The sequence below is a fragment of the Mus caroli genome, chromosome 2 (genome assembly GCF_900094665.2).
Source record: "Mus caroli chromosome 2, CAROLI_EIJ_v1.1, whole genome shotgun sequence".
Taxonomy (NCBI): domain Eukaryota; kingdom Metazoa; phylum Chordata; class Mammalia; order Rodentia; family Muridae; genus Mus; species Mus caroli.
The window spans coordinates 153,630,719-153,648,811 of NC_034571.1; the positions used below are offsets into that span (position 1 = coordinate 153,630,719).

Below are 18,093 nucleotides of genomic sequence, written 5' to 3' on the forward strand. Positions count from 1 at the left end.
AGAGAGAGAGAGAGAGAGAGAGAGAGAGAGAGAGAGAGAGAGAGAGAGAGATTGATTTAAAGGAAAGAGTCCTCAGCTGTCATGTTCATATTAGTTTGACATTAGGGTAGAAGACAACAGTCCTTATGGACCCAAAGGACCCAGTGCTCAGTCTGCAAACTTACAATAGCAAAGACTCTACCTTGTTAGATTTACTCATTCCATTTTGGAAGATTCAGTTAGTATATCACTTAGTATTTCCTTTGTATTTCTTAGACATCACCACCTAAAATTATCTATTTGTATACTGAATGGATGTCACCTTCCAAGGTCCCCACTAGAATGTAAAGGCTGTGAAAATGGGAGACATTTATATCCCTGTCATTAGTGGTATCATGCCTAAACATACTAACCATGCCACCAAAAACTGGCATTCGAATTCTATTTTTGCCTCATTGGGTGAGTGACCTTGATAAATTTCTTAAAACGTTCTTCATGAAAACGGTAGCATCTGTGGAATGAGAACATGCCCTCTGCACATCTCACCATGATAAACAGAGTTTGTATATACATGTGCCTGGAAGAGGGCTACACACGTACCTATATGATTGTAACATGTTAATGCTGAGATTATCTCAGTATACTTACAAAGATTTCCTATTTTCATCATAAAAAAAAACATGGATTTTAGCATGGTAGGCAAGGCTCCCATTATGTAGTCTCCAACTGTCCCTTGCCATCTCCCCAAGTCCCACAGACAACCTCACTAAGTCTCACAAGTGTAGCAGTGAGTCCTTCCATCTATGGCCTTTGGTCCATATGTTGTATGCTTATGATACACCTCCTTCTACCCCATTTCCTGCCTAGGAAAGAGCCACTTGGACTTCATGGTAAATTCAAACATTGCTCTCTCTGCAACAGTTCCTGTCCACCTCCAAGGCATATACCGGGCCTTCTGAAGTGATTCCTGAAACAGTTTATTGCACACATTTGTTTTCACTTCTGTCTTCTCTACTGGACTATGAGCTCCCTGTGGACAGGGCTGTATCTCCTTCATCACCCACTGACAGAGAAAGCCCATAGTAAACAATTGTTGTCATCATCATCGTCATCATCATCAAACTCCCCTAACAGCGGGGTCCTTTATAAGACAAAGGGAGACACAATTTTCAGAGCAAACCTCTGTATGGGGTGGGAGTAGGGGAAGCTGGATTAAAGTCACTGTTTTTTTTCTCCCACAAGAAGGGAACTGGGAAATCTATAAGCTGTCTTTTGAGGCTATAGTTCATGCTTCCCCTTCCTCAACAATAAGAGCTCAGGGCTATGTATCGGCTATAAATTTTCTCCCCTAATTGTGATGTCAGAAGTGTGCTTCCGTTGGGCATCATGGAGAGAGGCTTAAGTTTTCCATCAAGAGCCAGCAATCCCCTCTATCTGAATCAGTGTAAGCTGGAGCTGCCCTTCATGTTTCCCCACAAACCATATACTTGACCTTACTGATCCCCTCTCTCTGGAGGCAATCCGGGGAGCTGGAATCACTAATTGATGTTTGTAAAGTCTTTGAAATTCTCAGGTGACAGATGTAATCAAAGGCCAATTTATTATGATAATTGTTATTAGTACAGCTTCTCATTAGTTTTGGATGTTAACTGCAAGGCCAGCAGGTGTTTTAAGACAGCACAGGGGAGCAAGCTTGGCAATGTCTTCTAGGAGAAAGAGAAAAAAGAAGTATGACGTGGGGGACGTGGGGGACATGGGGGATGTGGGGCAACTTTATGGGATGCCTTGTGACTTCACTCCAGTAATGTTTCTCTACAAAGCCACTTTAAAGAACCTAGACGCAGAGTGAAGAGAGCCCTAACCACACAGGACATCCTGAAGCTTTGTAAGGGCCTTTGTCGAATCAAGATCTCAGCCTTTTGATTCTGGAATATGTGGCTTCTCAGACTCGGATCTTGCTCACGGGAAATAAAGATGCAGAGACAAAGTTTGGAGCTAAGACAAAAGGATGGACTATCCAGAAACTACCCCACCCGGGAATCCATCCCGTAATCAGCCACCAAACCCAGACACTATTGTATATGCCAGAAAGATTTTGCTGAAGGGGCCCTGTTATAGCTGTCTCATAATGAGGCTATGCCAGTGCCTGGCAAATACAGAAGTGGATGCTCACAGTCATCTATAAGGTGGAACACAGGGCCCCAATGGAGAAGCTAGAGAAAGCACCCAAGGAGTTGAAGGGGTCTGCAACCCTATAGGTGGAACAACAATATGAACTAACCAGTACCCCCAGAGCTCGTATCTCTAGCTGCATATATAGCAGAAGATGGCCTAGTTGGCCATCACTGGGAAGAGAGGCCCCTTGGTCTTGCAAACTTTATATGCCCCAGTACAAGGGAATGCCAGGGCCAAAAAGCAGGAGTGGGTGGGTAGGGGAGCAGGGTGGGGGGAGGGTATAGGGAAATTTTGGGATAGCATTTGAAATTTATATAAAGAAAATATCTAATAAAATAATACTAAAAATAAAAGATACAGCATCACGTTGTACTGGCTGTGGTTCGAGGATGGTTTTGAGGTAAGAAATCATGATGGTGGGAATTTTAAAAAGTAGAAATTTGTTAAAGTTGTCCAGTTGAGACATAAGGATATCTGAGATTTAATGGTGGCATGGGAGCTGAGAAAACGTGGATTACAGAGAAGTTTAAAGCAAAGCACATTGGTAATGATTAGACAAGGAATGGGTTCTGAAATGCCTTGGGCAGCATGAACTTCACTGAGCAAAGAAAAAGTGAGGGTGAAATTTTATGATGATAGAACAGCAGACCACATTTATCACATACACACACATACACACATATTTATATATGTATATATATGTGTGTGTATATTATATATATATACATATATATATTAATATATATTAAGTGAACAGAGCAGTAAACTGACTCCTAATGGCATGCTGCTATACACAGAGGTCAGTACATCATTCAAGCGTCATCAGAGAAGCTTCACCTTGCAGTAGAATATAGTAAACACAGGTTCCACAACTGGGCAACATACAGAAATCAAGGGATTTAGGAGTTCTCAGGACAAGACAGGTGCATTTATCATACTCCTCTCCTCTAGAGTCAAGGATTTATATGGAAGAAGTGTAAAAGAACAAGAGGTGGTGGGCAACTTTAACAAAATAGTGTTTTCTAGACACAGCAGAGCAGATGTACATATGGACTTGCAGAGACTGTGACAGCATGCATAAGACCTCCACAAGTTCTTGCCAGACAAACTCACAGCACAGAGGATATTAAATGAAAACAAAGTCCTACCCCTAGCCAATAAGCTATACCTGCTGGGAGGGGAAATCAATTTTCTTCAAAGGAGTGATCATATTCTGGGGCAGAGTCCATGCTCAGGAGTAAGTGGCCACAAAATGGACTCCATGGATTATGGCTCTCTCTCTCTCTCTCTCTCTCTCTCTCTCTCTCTCTCTCTCTCTACTTACTGGCACAAACTACCACACCCACCTTGATCTTCCCTCCCCTTCCCTTCCTTTCCCTTCCCTTTCCTTCTCTTCCTTTCCCTTCCCATTCTCATCCCCTCCCCCTTCCCCTCTCCCTCTCTTAGAAAGAACTTAAATTTGGGTGAAAAGGGAATGGCAAGATCTAGGAGGATTGGGGAAAGGAAATAAAATGAATAAAAACTTATTATATGCAATTCTCCAAGAATAAACACAAACACAAAAACCCCCTCTTATCTGTTGTTAACTTCTTACAGGTTTGCTTCATTTCAATCTTTTTACTCTGTTACCTAATAAATTAAATTTTGAGTTTGCAAAGGTGAAAGCCATGTTATAAAATGTTCAGTCTCTAGAAGGGACTGCAAAAGATTTGTCCCCAGGCCCCATTATTCTCTAAACACAGTAAACCATCTTTCATTTGCAATCTCCCATCTTCTTTCCTATTCTTGAATCTGATGTCCCCAGGATATGTTTGTACATCCTGGGCCCTGCTTGGTTTTGTTTATTCTTCCTGAATACTCTCATCATGTCCACAATCTATTCAAATTTGATTGGTGAGTTTTAAAACTGAAATGTCCCACAGATTTTTTGTATGGTTTTGTGTTAGAGCACCTCTCCCTTCTGTCTCTCACATGACATCTATGTCAGCCAAATAATGATGCCTGGCAGTAAGTCATGCATGCCAGGGTGCCAACAGTATTCTTCATGGATGCTGTTTAAGATCTACAAACACTCTCTTTGAGCTGATACCAGGAACGACAATAGTTTCTATACAAGACAACCAGAGTGTATATGTCATTTCCTAAGGTCACATAGCCAGTTGCAGGCCATCTATGCAAGCCCATGCTCAGAATATTCATCAAAAATTCTGAAAAGAGACAAACCTAGAAATCCATTAATCTTATTTAATAGCATTAATTAGTAGAATGAATGCCATTTTATAGAGCAAGAAACAGAATCTTTGAGTGCAAATGGCTCCATTAAATTCTAATACTGTAACCTCAGACTTTGTAGAATTGATATAGAAAAAAACTAATTGAGTGTTTGAGAAAAAAAAAAGGAAGGAAAAAGCAAGCAAGCAAGCAAAAAAAAAAAAAAAGTCTTATGATGCCATCCAGTGTCTCTTCCTCCAGGTCTTTATGTAGGTATATATGTAAAAATCCCCCTTAATATATTTTATGAAAAGCATGCATGCTTGCTTCTATCATATAAGAAGAACTGTGTGAGCTCACCACAGAAGGCTCATTGCCCCGGCTTCCCATGAACTTAAGCGGTAAAGACGATTCATTAACTCCTTACACTAGACTTAGGGCTCAATGATTTTCTTTCTTCTGTTATAAGATTCTTAATATAACTTAAAGTTTCTAAGATTGTGAATATATATATGCCCATTTATATATGTGTGTATGCATATATACAGGGAGGGGCAAGACTTGGGAGGAGTTGGAAAGAGGAAAAAAATGATAAAAATTTACTGTACACAATTCTCAAAGAATAAACACAAACATGAATAATACCACTTATCGGTTGTTTTGAACAATTAAGTAAAATATCTAATTATTTATTTTCAATTTTTTTAAATTTTGTGTATCTTGGGAATTGTATTCAGTTTATCAGACTTGGTGACAGGCACCATTAGCCACTGAACTATTTTGCTAGCCTTAAAATGTTAATTTTATATGGACATATGCTGAATCCACACAACCACACATATACTGAATATAGTTTCAAATTGTATCTGTATCTTGATTTGAAAGATCCTTGAGCATTCGCAAAGAATTATTACTATTGATTACCTCCTTCATAAACCCCAATGAGTCAAGGAGAGTACATCTCATTCCAGTTGACACATGAGAAGATCCAGCTTTGCCATTTAAATTCTCACTTATATAGATAACAAATGATACAACCAAGTTCTTAAAGGCAGGAATTCATTTTTTTCCAAGCCCAAAGCTTTTTTTCTACTATTGCATTAATTAAAGGGACAGCTAGGCCAGGTTTCCCAATTCTCCTCCTTTGTAGAACCCAATGGAAGTATAGACCTTACCTCATGGAAGCTTTGACTGCAATTTCCTTAAGACAGATTGGATGATGGGTCTGAGCACTGAAGCCCGGAGGCACAGCTGACAAGATTATCAGCTGTCAACATTTGGGTAACCTTCATCTCCTCCTCCAAATGAATTTAAAGTATATTTGCATGGGAAAGAAAAAGCTCGTACTCCCTCAGGCCTCATGATAATAAAATCTGTAGGAACTGTAAGTGAATATGAAAATAAATTAGCAACCTGGGAGAACTCATCTTGGTATTTGTACAAGGTGACACTCAGGGAATTTTCTTCTTACCTGAGGAGAGATGTTGGAGCCCCCAGAAGGGCACTAACAGAAGTTGAGAGCTCTTAAGAGCATGTGATAAAGCTCAAAGGACAGAAAGGAGCCTTGGAGGTAGAAATGCCTGAGAAGGTAGGGGGAGTCCCAGTAAACAGAATCTATTCAGATCTAGAAGAAAGCTTTGGCAGGCAAACTGGGAAGCACAGACTCTGGAAACAGACGTGTGCCAGAGAGGGCCCTGTATCAGACTGATGATTTTCAGTGTTCTGCTATCAACCTATATTCCAAATGGTTGGTGCCTGTTTAACTTCCAAAGGGCTGCCACAGAGTTGAACTTGGGTCTTGCTCATGCCACGGCCCATCTCTGATTTTCTATATGAAATTTTGATAATTAACAACTAAGGATCCGAATATGAGGCATAAAACTAACAGACAATAAAATAAACTGTTTACTGAGTTTGATATCAGGATGGAAACTATGAATAAAGAATGAGAAGATAAAATAAGACTGAAACCTGGAACAGGCCATGTGTTAGTCCAGAGAAACACCTGGATGCAAACAAGAGTCCAGGGGTTATTTAGAGTTAAGAAGGGATGCTTCTAGGTAGAGGCTCCCAGACAGACTGGGATACACTAGAGGAAGATGTTCTACCTACCTGGGCTCCTGCCTCAGGAAAGAAGAAACAACGAAAGGGAAAAGAATAAACATGACACCTATGATGCTACATGATGGCTTAAATGTACCTTGTATCATTTCCTCTCCACCAACGTATCGAAATGTAGATCACCTATCATACAACATATCTCTAGATAGTTAAAAAGAGCCATAATTCAAAGCCAAATCTGCCTAATGTTCAAAACTCAGTGCCTTCTACCCCACCAAGGCTCAGAAAACACAAGGACATGCAAACATTCTTTTCACATTGCTTGGGTAGAACTACATACAGTCTCTCAATTCATTTGGAGGCATACATTTTCCCTCTAACCCAGCCCTACATCAGTGATCCCTGCTATTTTAACGTGCTTATATCACAAACACGGTGATCCATTCAACATAGCACCTGCCTTCCCACTGTTCTCAAGAGGCAATTGAGTTCAAGAGCTGGAAGAGAGAAAAGAGAGAGAGAGAGAACATCCACTCTCCTGCCTCCTGCTTTTCTTACTTAGCTCAGCAGCATTCTGTAGAGATGTCATTCAGGTTAAATGTACCCCCCCCCCATGGTAGAAAGGAAAAGGCAAGGAAAGAGTTTTCTCTTTAAGTAAACAACAAGCATACCAGCATCACCCAACCCAACATGGCTTCTAATAGATATTTGCATGAATTTGTCACATTTGTTTTGCATCCAACCCTTAATTATGGTCCTTTCAACTTCACAATCATGGATAATGGTGGTGGGGATGCAGAGAATCATAGATTCAGCAGCACTCATTCTGAGAACAGTGGGGGAAAACAATGTAAAGTGGTACCCACCTGCTGTTTATCACGGAGAAAGCTATACTGGGTGTTCTTAGGAGGGGCTGAAGGAAATCAAGGCTGTCCAGGTTTGTGGAGCTTGGGAAAGGAGACATCTGGGTAGAAAGTCTAACTACCAGAGTGGGAGCAAATTCCTTTAGGGTTCATCTGCCCATGACTAAATGGCTTAGAACCCCAACTTTCACTTTAGAGCAAATGGAAATTCAGACTCTAGTGACATAACGTTACATGGCTTTTATTATCAAGATATTTTTATGTATCCAATGAAATAAATATTAAGGATGAATTAATAATTCAACTCATAAATGTGTTGAAACTGAGACTCACATACATAAAGGAGTAATTCATACTATATCAATTAATCCAATAATTAAATGACTTTGAGTGTCTACTCTAGGTTTAAGATTAAACATAGTCTGGGAAATACAGCACAAAAATTCCAAACAACATCCCAAAACATGAGAACAAATGAATCAAAGAGAAACAGCAGCAGTAATAGCCACAAAATCTGAGACAGGGTTCCTCACGCTGAGTGCTTTAAGTAAAATGGGAAAAAGCATGCAGTATACAAAAATATATGTAATTTTTAAATATCTGGTGTTATAAAAGAAAATAAGATGCTAACCAGGTATTATTAGTACAGGCTTCTAGGTGCATTCAGAACAATTCCTAGAAGACAGGACATTGAAAACAAAGCCTAATATCTAGAAGTATTTAGTTCAACAGTCAGTAAAAGAGAGAAAGGGTATTGTGTCAAGACTTTAAAGGGCAAAACCATCTTGAAATATTTGATAAGTTCTTAGGAGACATTCAAGATAGAAGTAGTTAAAAGTGATTGAGACTGTATTGGTTGGGAAAGCCTCTTTTTAAGAAGTTGTTGAAAGAAAGTCTAACATTATAAAACAAAAATGTGTGATAAAAGAGACATAGGGATCAGAGGAGCTGTATGTGACACACTAAGGAAAGTGGGTGGCTGGCCAAGTGGGTAGTGGGTACTACACATTACCTCCTCTGAAAGTTTGATAGAAAAAGATTGGTTTTTCTCAAGGCAATCAAAGTGACTAGGAGCTGAGAAGTAGGAGGAAATAACTGGCTGTTATGTAAGAAAAAAGTTCTAATCATTTTACCTGCCCCATAAGGAATCCACTAACTTTCACTCCATAGAATTGCAGTAATCCTGGGGATACCCTGCTGAGAATGTTTCATTAGATATTTCTTTCCTCTCTTCTTCTTTTGGTCTAGATTATATGACACTTGAAATTCTATCCAACTCTAAAATGCCATTATAGAGCTATATTCCAAACATATGGTTACAATATGGACTGACTTCTAACTGTAGGCACTGACTCCTCTCCAGCACCAAGGACAGCGCTTCACCTACTGGGCTGCTTTGCTGTCTGCAAGAACACCAAAGGGCAAACACAAGATCAATAATTAGGCGAAAATTTCAACTTAAGTACCAGTAGATAACTCAAACTACATACAAACACCTGGAGAGGCTCTAAAAATCTTGTTGTGAATGTAAAGTTCAAATTTTCTATGGCATTCATGGGGTTGGGAAAACACACTACTCATAATCACTATAAAGCTTTCAAACTGTCTCTACCTTCATGCTATAGAGTCAGCACTTAATAAGTCCACACGACTACAACAATACTTCATCATTTCCCTTATTTACTTTGGTTTCTTCCCCACCAGAATGCAAGTATTATGCAGACAAAAAGTTCTGTCTGCTCACTGTAGTTTTCCAGATTTTTTTTTTTTTGCCTTTGTGACAGATAGTGTGTGTTTGATAGCTGTTCTTTTAATTGATCAACTGTATCTAATGTTTTTAATGGATTAATTAAAGTCACACAGCCACCAGGATTTTGTATGCAGGCAGTCTGATTTTAAAGACTGAATTTACCCGCTAAGTGGATAAGCCGATCTAATATTCACAAAAAAAAAAAAAAGAAGATTCCTGGATTCTAAATTTTCTCAGCTTGTCCTGAATAAAGCTTGCTAATAGGATTGGGGGCAGGGAATGATATTGACTGGTAGTTTTCAATCTGGTCCATACCCATTTTCTTTCACATGAATATCTATCCCTCTCTCTCAATTTGCTTTAGTCTCAATGGGCTGTGAAGCATCTTTGGCATTAAACTTTGCAATGATGCAATTCACTGGATTCTATTTTCCATTTTGCCAAAGCCGTTGTCTCATTTTATGACTGAATAACACTATTTTATCTTTGCACCACCAAGCCTAATGTTTTCTTCTTCCATTCAAGTTGCTGATTTTTATGTTTCTCTGTAATATCCTTTGTTTTCCCTGTGTTTCTTTGTATATTGTTAATATTTTATTTTCTGTTATTAGATGGCTACACATGTGTTTAGGAAGTATACTTCAAAGATTCCCAGTGTCTAGAGTAAAATGATGGTTACTTATTTGCTCTTGTCTTGCAGGAGAAAATTAGGAATTTGGGTTTACAAACTTCAGTCTCCAGTTCATTCCTAGTTTCTTGCTGACATGAGAGTGAATTTTGGACCCAGGTCACAATTGTTAATTTTTACATTGTGTGCCTCCTCTTTAAGTAATTGTTTTTTACATTAACTTTCTGTTTTGTAAAGTGGTTTTGGAATGATTACTTAGCATTAATGCAATGTCTAATTAGTTTCCTGCTCATTGTGTGTCTTTTATTCTATTCTTCTCTAGTCTTGGTTTCTTTGTTTTGATTCATTGCTCATTCAATTGTTCTTTGAATGATTTATGGGAATCAGGGCATGGAGATGGTGCTGTGTAGCAAGGAGCATCCTTCCTGATGTATCTCCTCAAGAATAGTGAATATTGTAGGTTGGAGCATGTGGCTGATCATTCTCCAGAGCCCTCCTGGCCGCCATGATACATAGAATAGGGTAGGTGCCAGACAGAGATTAGAGTAGGAATAGCTGCTCTGATCCTATGACCTTTGTGCTCATTTCTTTTTCCAGTACAACTTAATACTAAAGACAGTAATTTTAAGTGATGTGTACCCTTCTCTTTGCCAGAAAAACTCATTCTGAGTGCCCACATCTAACTGCTTTTCCTTTCTCTGTTTTTGTGAGAACAATTGCACCCTCAGACAACCCTGCATAAGCATGTACCCAATACTCTTCATGCTGTTTATCTTTGCTGGAAATCATAATTCCACAATGGTAGAACAGATGATGTGGGGTGGAAGGTACAGGCAGTTCATGGCTTTGTTCCTCTTGGAGCTGCCTCAAAGGCAAATGCAGCTTGAACACCTGACTTGCTTTTCCTGTGTGTCAAAACCCTGTATCTTCCAGAGAAGGGGTTCTGCTATAATCTTTGGGAAGAAAATCATCCATTGGATTGGATGTTCCATATCACCTGACATTCCTTTCAAATCCTATAATTCTTGGGTTAGAAAAACACCTGGGATAATTAGTCTCCAGTAGTCTTGATGTGTAGCTAGCTCCCCGAGTAGTATCTGTGTGGGGATGTGGAAACTTAAGACTGGGGCATAGGCTCTCATCCTCATTAGCAGACTGGAAATATAACCATATCCATCCCTATGTGCTGAGAGTAGAGAGAACCACATCTTATCAGAGAGCTGTGCTAAAGCCCTGCACAGGCCAGCATGGGATTTAGAGATCTGAAAGCAAGAAGGGCCCCCAGATGCTTTGGTCCATGTTTATGTCTTCATGCTCAATACATCAGAGTGCTTTGCACAGAGTGGAGACCAGATGGACAGGTGGAAGGCAGTCTGGCAGCCTCTCTTTGTAGCTTTATACTCTCAGTGAGAAGTGTTGCTTGAACAAGTAATAAATGCAGAACTGAAATATCAAAGAGGAACTTAAATGGGCATGTAGACACTCTAAATGTTAATTAGTTCCACCGTCCAGGGTTTTTTCCCAGGCAGTGATGGGCACTGACAGACTGAACTGTTCTATACACATGCCACCGATCTTGCTTTGGTCTCAGTGCTTGTTTGCTTTGAGCATGTAGCTTCTGTAGGGACACTGCATGATACAGCATGCTTCAGGCTTCCTCACAGATCTATACTCTCTTGAAGGGCTCCTACTAACCACAATATAAACCACAGGAATGTGGACACGATAGTGGTCATTATATGCTTGATGAATAAATTATGGAAGCTGGAATATGTTAAATGAAGGCCCCCTGAAAAGGAAAATTGTAACTTATATGAAGTATTATCAGATAAGATGATCCAATGGGTGTCACTTAAGAGAGTGTAAGTGGATCGTGGTAAGGATTGCATGCAATAGAAACTAATACCTTAAAGGGTATTGTGTTGGTTCTATAAACCCCTAAAAAGTATAATTGAAGAACACTGGGAAGAAGCTACCACCAAAGAAATATTAAATAATTACATTGCAAAGTGTCCTTAGAGTATCAATCCCCATATTGCTACCCCTTGCATCAGCAAAGTAAGTTCTCTGTCATTAAAGGCATTCAAAAATAAACTCTGAAAAACTTTGACTTAATGTGGTAATAGTAACCAAAGAATATTGTATTAGGGTGGGTGAGCACGAATGGGAAGGTGATGGATGGCCTTTGTGAATTTTTCCAGCCTTGTGAATGTGTGATGCTGATGGATACAACTATAAACCAAGGAAATAGCGGAGTATTTGACATAAACAGTTTCTTTGGTTTTTTTCTAAGATTAAAAAAAATAAGTTTTTGAATGTGATTCAGGGCTGTGATAAGGGGAACAATTCATATGGTGAGCTAAAATATCTCCCTTGTATCCGGGCACTGATAGGCATCAGAACTACAGACACAGGAATTACAATGCAGGCCATGTGATTTTTCTCAAGTGTTTCTCAAGTGATTTTTCTCAAGTGATTTTTCCATACTCTAATACAAAGTTACAAAAATTCTCCATAGAAGTCATATAAATAAGAGCTTTTAGGCCTCATGACATATAGCTTCTATATTATAACTCCCCAACTTTATTCTTAAACATCAAAGCAGCCAGCAGTCATATACAAACCAAGAGGAATAGTGGCTGTAAAATAAAACCAAATGAAAGCTAAAAATTGAACAAAATAATAAAAAGAAAGCAAACACAAACAAACCTTATTTCCAAACCTCAAAAATCCTGAGAGCTGGATTTGGCTCATGGATCTCAGTTTATAAAACTCTGCTGTAAAAGATTTGCACTTGAGAAGTGAAAAGTCCAAGCAATGACCTACTTACTCCATTTGCTTTACTGAGGGCCTGGAAGTAGATGCTGTAGCTCTTCAATGGGGAGAGAGGAGGGTTCCAGTAGCCATTGTAGGTCTTGTTGTCTCCTACTGTAAATGGCTGGGTGACAGGCAGGTTGGAGGGCTTCAGCTCAGCAGCAAAGTAGTGTAGAGAATCGAGGTTGGAGGCGTTCCGGTAGCTCACAGGTACTGAGAAACACTCAATGATGTCAGCTGCTCTCCGAGACTTCTGGAGTCGCTCCTCCTTGACAACCAGCTGGTAAACACTGGACAAAAAAGCAGAGAGGCAGATGAATCACTCTGCGTACAGATAGGCTCATTATCATTCATTGTATGTATATAACTCCGCTGGAAGGAGACACTGGTATCACTTGTGTCTGAAAAAAAAATCCTTATTCTCTTTCCAGACTTTTAAACCCATTCATTACTTTGTAGAAACCTATTTTTCTACAGACCTATTTTCAGGGCTGTGATAAGGGGAACAATTCATAAGGTGAACTAAAATGTCTTCCTCCGGCATCCAGGCACTGATAGGCATTAGAACTCTAGACAGGGAAAATCCCAATGCCAGTTCACACAAGACACATCCAAACTCAGCCCCAAATCTATATAAACCTGATGCCCCTTACAGATGGGATGTCCCTTATAACTTTTATGAAGAATAGGACCACCATCTGACTGATGCCTGGATCCTGAGTCTGGCTCATTTTCAGGTTTCACCTACTTAGATCTCACTCTGCCACAACCAACAAGCTCTGTGGCCCCAGACTCAGCAGTGTTCGGCCTGCCACAGTTTCCTTCTTGCCATTGCTAATGCTCATGGCAGGCACTTTCCCATCTAAACTCATCTGCTTTCTTTGCTCCTAGTTCATCTAATCATTCTATCTATCCATTTTGCTTCCAATCATATAACACCATCTCTTAACACCATCTCTCTTCAGGCACTTTTAGAGTTTTTCTTTTGTCTGAATTACACGATATAGACTGCTGAGACCTTTTGTGCTTGGATTTCAGCTTGCCTTTTGGTGATCATGTCATAATGATCACTAATTCCAACAGCTCCAGACACCTAGCTATTTTATAAATGTCCTTATGGCTGACTCTCCATCATCAGCTTGTCCTGCTTCTACTTGAAACACCCACTAATGCTAACCACCTCTGCCTATAACAGACTTCCAATAATACCTATGCCTTTCTTATATTTAATCCATGAAGCCTGTATAGATCTGTCCAGAATAAATTATTCCCAATACATTCATCACTGACTAGTTGATTTCGCAAAAGGGTAAGATGGGACACATGCCTGGCTCGATTGTATCCTTAACAGAAGTGAGATTGTGGTGTAGTTATCTCTGAATCACTTTACCCCTCCCCCATCACACACATACAGTGCCCAGGAGCATGCCTGACTCTAAGCAAGTGATCAATGCATATTTGTTGAAATGAATAAAAGTGGATTGAATTAAAGTTGAAAGCAAGCATGAAGCCAAATCTGGATGGGTTCAGAATCTTTAATCAGAGTAAACAGTGATTCCCAGGAGTGCCTGCCAAGTAATCTCATATCATCCCCTTCAACTAAGCATATGAAGAAGTGCCAGCGTGTGCACAGAGATGACAGCCTTTATTGAATATCAACCATATGCCAAGTGTATGATTTCCTTTGTGAAAGTTACTCAAAAGTTTGTGAATTGGATAAAAAGTCCGTATCCCTTGAAATGCTCTGTCCTTCTCTTGAACATTATCTGGAAGGATTCAATTGCACTCTGAGATGCATGATCGAAGACAGAAGTCCAAGAGCCCAAAGAGTGTAAAAAGTATGTTAATTAGTGAGGCAATTGCAATGTTGGGTCCATTTTTTAATCATAACATGCCATAAACTTGATGAAAGCTGAGTAGCATAGGCCTCAGCCCTCTGGTTAGCTTATCCATCCAAGGACACTGGATTACAAAGCATGATAAGATCTAGAGGCCAGGATGATTAGTACTAAGGTGAACAGAGGCTGCAAAGGAACTCCTCCCAAAAGCTTTCTCTCAAGAACATGTAGCATCATTGATGAGGCAAATATCCCTTGATTTTCTCAGAACACAGGAATGATCATTTGTGTGAATAAAAAGGGAATGCATATGGGTGCATGCTATCCTTGGATGGACAAGAAGCTTTGGTGGACATGTGCATGTCTTATGTGCACCTTTGAAGGAGAATCCGGAGTGCACATGAATGATACAGGGGTGGATGTGGCCAGTGTTACAGGAAGCATGGCTGCAGCTGAGCATCACGATATCCAAATGAGAGCCTGGAGCCCCTGAATGTTTCACGAAGCAAGTGATGCCCAGAGCTGATGAGATGACTCAGGGGGATAAGGACACTTGCTACTATGCCTGCTGACTTGAGCTCTGGAACTCATGTGAATATGGAAGGAGAAAATTGACTCCATCGAGCTGTCCTTTGAAACCCCATCACATAGCATGCATACCCATATTAATGGATAATTAATAAAAATAAAGTAACACAAAAACAACTGTGGGTGAGTATTTGGGCAAGTAACATCTGAGCATGCATAGTGGGACAAGAGTGCCACATGACTGTGTGTATGAGAGCCTTTATGTCCATAAAGACAGCTGAAGGCAGTTGATGCATGAATGATGATTCAAACTCCTCATCTCTGGAGTCTTTCTTGAATGAAAAACCCTCATGTTTACCAGGTAAACTTAGTCATTTTCAAACAGCACAAAAACCTACGACCTGAACCTAGAAAATGTGAACAGTAGAGCGGTGAATGCAAAACATCATCAAGACCCACATTGCTCTTCCTGTAACAACAGCTTTAAGTAAAGCTTTGCATCTGTTAAGAGTGCTAATGACAGCTTGATTAATGGAGGGTCCTTTAGTCAAGGGGCTCTGACCATTAAGGGAAGAAGAACAGGAAGTTTACCGTCTCCCAGGTTCCCTTCTGAGCCTAGCAATAGAATCTAACAATACTGTATACTGGATTTAGGTAACATGCCTTCTATTCAATCTTCCTATCCTGATCTGTATCCAACTAACTCACTCCTATAGGACGTGAAAAGAGCTGTGGGTCCCTGTTCTCTAAGATCCATTCTGTTCTTCATCTTCTCTGTTTCTATCAATGTCCATAAGATAAAACCATTGACTTGGCCATTCTTCTCTCTCTCTCTCTTTTTTTTTTAAAACAATGTCCACAAGATAATATCTTTGTCTTGGTTTCTTAACCAATCTTTTTATCCTACATTGAATCCTTTCATCATCCTTGGTTATTCACTTGAGACCCCCAAACCTTTGGAGATCTTCAGGAGATAGACCTTCCTCTTAGAATCACTTTCTATTATCCTTTACCATCCTGTGATGGTTTGGATCAAGATTAGTCCAGGGCTGGCTTCATGTACTGCCCATAATTGCCCCAAGAGTGTAGCTGTGATGAACTAAGAAAACAGGTCATTGCTGAGTTTTGGATATTCCGTTGATCAAGGCTGTTGGAAGAAAGTACAGCATCTACACAGGCTTAGCCTCATCATCCCTCATCTGGCTGTTAGGTTTGGTTGAGTTGACAAAGCTGATCTGTGATAATCAGGTTGAAGGGATGAGGATAAACCTGAGAGGTTCACTGATCTGTGAGTGGCAATTCAGCAAAAGCAGCTCACACCCCCTTCACAGTTCAGTTCCTTTAAAAAAAAAAATGCTCTTTTCCCATAAACCAATGTAAAGCACAAAGGGACACCTGAGCATTTTTTTTTAAAACATTGGTGGCCTAAACTGCTTAGTTTGTATCCCAGCTCATATGAAATCACAAAGAGGGAGGGAATGAGGGCATTTTGGAAGTTAAGCTATGTAGTCAACATATGGTACACATATGAATGGGATTACTGCATTGGAGCAAATTCAGCAGTTCCCACAGGCCCACCACATCTGCAGCTTATCTATTCAGACATAAACTGCAAGTGTCACCAGAAACCCATAAGCCTTTCTGTTAGATGAATCTGTCTGCCTGTGCATCCAGCATCCTCTCAACAAAAAGTGCAGAAAGGGCATCATGGTGACCCCATAGAGAAGGGAAGTAGTGGAGGAGAGGAACGGGAGGATGGTGAGGGCTTCCCTTTCCTATAGTAACGGTTCTCACTGTTCTCCTAAAAATACATCTGTCAATAGCACAGTGCTTTAACTTCTCTGGTAATGATAAACATATACCTAAATGAAAATGATCTACCTCAAAGTTCTATCTCCAACCTTGGAGAAGAAGTGGTTGCGATGAACTATGCAGGGCTGTTGGAGTAGGCACATTTTAATATGAAAATTCTGGTGTCTTAAGAGAAAAAGAATTTAAAGTAGTTCAAGGTGCATTTACTCATGCAGTTTCCTAACTATGTTGGCTTCTGTCTCTCCCAATGAGAAGGTGGGCATTTATCGTGTTGTCTTTGTATAGCTTGCCTGGGAGTTCTCCCCATGAGGGCTCCGAAGACTATGCTGTGTCCCAACTCCATCTTAATTATAAAGTAGCTGCTATAACATCAGTGAGAGTGTGCATTTTCTGCTTTAGCACCTCCTTCCATTGGAGGCAAGGGCATTCCACTCTGTGCCAGGTTCCAAAACCTTCCTTCCATGCAGAACCTACAGCATTCCTCCAAAGCAAAGAGTTTGAATAGTGCCTCACATCTCTCACCCGATTCCTCTGATGAGACATGGTCAACTTTCTATTATTAAAAATCCTAGTGCCTCTTTTCTGTACATGGGGCAGATGCCTACAGGCAGATGTAATACTCATCCGAGATGTTGATTCAGCTAACAGATGGAAAGTAGGCTTCAGTTCCCAGGTGAACGTTGCCCAACTTTAGGCAGGTGCATAATTTGGTCTGCGTTCTCCCAGAAAAAGACACGTGTTAGCTCATATTCATACTCCAGGGACAGACTCCAAGTCAAATGGTGTGTTACAGAAATGGTTCCAAGATACAATGGTAAGGGAGAGAAACAGGAGAGAAAAGTGGGTGAGCCAATTGGGGGTATGTTAACAGGTGAAATCCTGAAATACTGGTCCCAGCCCAATATCTCAAAATCTCAAGCCAAGGTCTTTGAACCTTCAAATGCATTCTGTTTTCAGATCTGGGCATTCTCAGATTTTTCCAACTATTTATGTGGGTCAGACAATGAGTCCCTAGGTGCCTAATAACAGCCCTTCAAAGCAGGTCACACCTGAGAATCATTACATCAATGCACACAGCACCTGGGAGATTGGCACAACATAGGAACGGGGGCATGATAGATCTACAGGGAACAGCAGTGTGCCCTACAGGGTACTTTTAAACAGCATCCACATGGTGTAAATGAAACAGTGATTCAATGCTGAGAAAACAGCCTGGAGCCTGGACAATGGTGGTGTTATAATTTACCCTTCCCTTTTCCCTTCCCTTTTCCCTTCCCCTTTCCCTTCCCCTTTCCCTTCCCCTTTCCCTTCCCCTTTCCCTTCCCTTTTCCCTTTCCCTTCCCCTTTCCCTTCCCTTTTCCCTTCCCCTTTCCCTTCCCTTTTCCCTTTCCCTTCCCCTTCCCCTTCCCCTTCCCCTTCCCCTTCCCTTCCCTT

General features: G+C 40.4%; 1 protein-coding gene across 12 annotated transcripts in view; it reads right to left on the reverse strand.

Moving 5' to 3' along the window:
- The window catches only part of Ptprt (protein tyrosine phosphatase receptor type T), a 1,083,833-nt gene that overhangs the window by 220,003 nt on the left and 845,737 nt on the right, over positions 1 to 18,093 (reverse strand). For all 12 annotated transcript variants that reach the window (XM_021156881.1, XM_021156878.1, XM_021156880.1 and 9 more), the window contains one exon: positions 12,498 to 12,771. In XM_021156881.1, the coding sequence (XP_021012540.1) occupies positions 12,498 to 12,771 (274 nt within the window). The remainder of the gene's footprint in view (positions 1 to 12,497; positions 12,772 to 18,093) is intronic.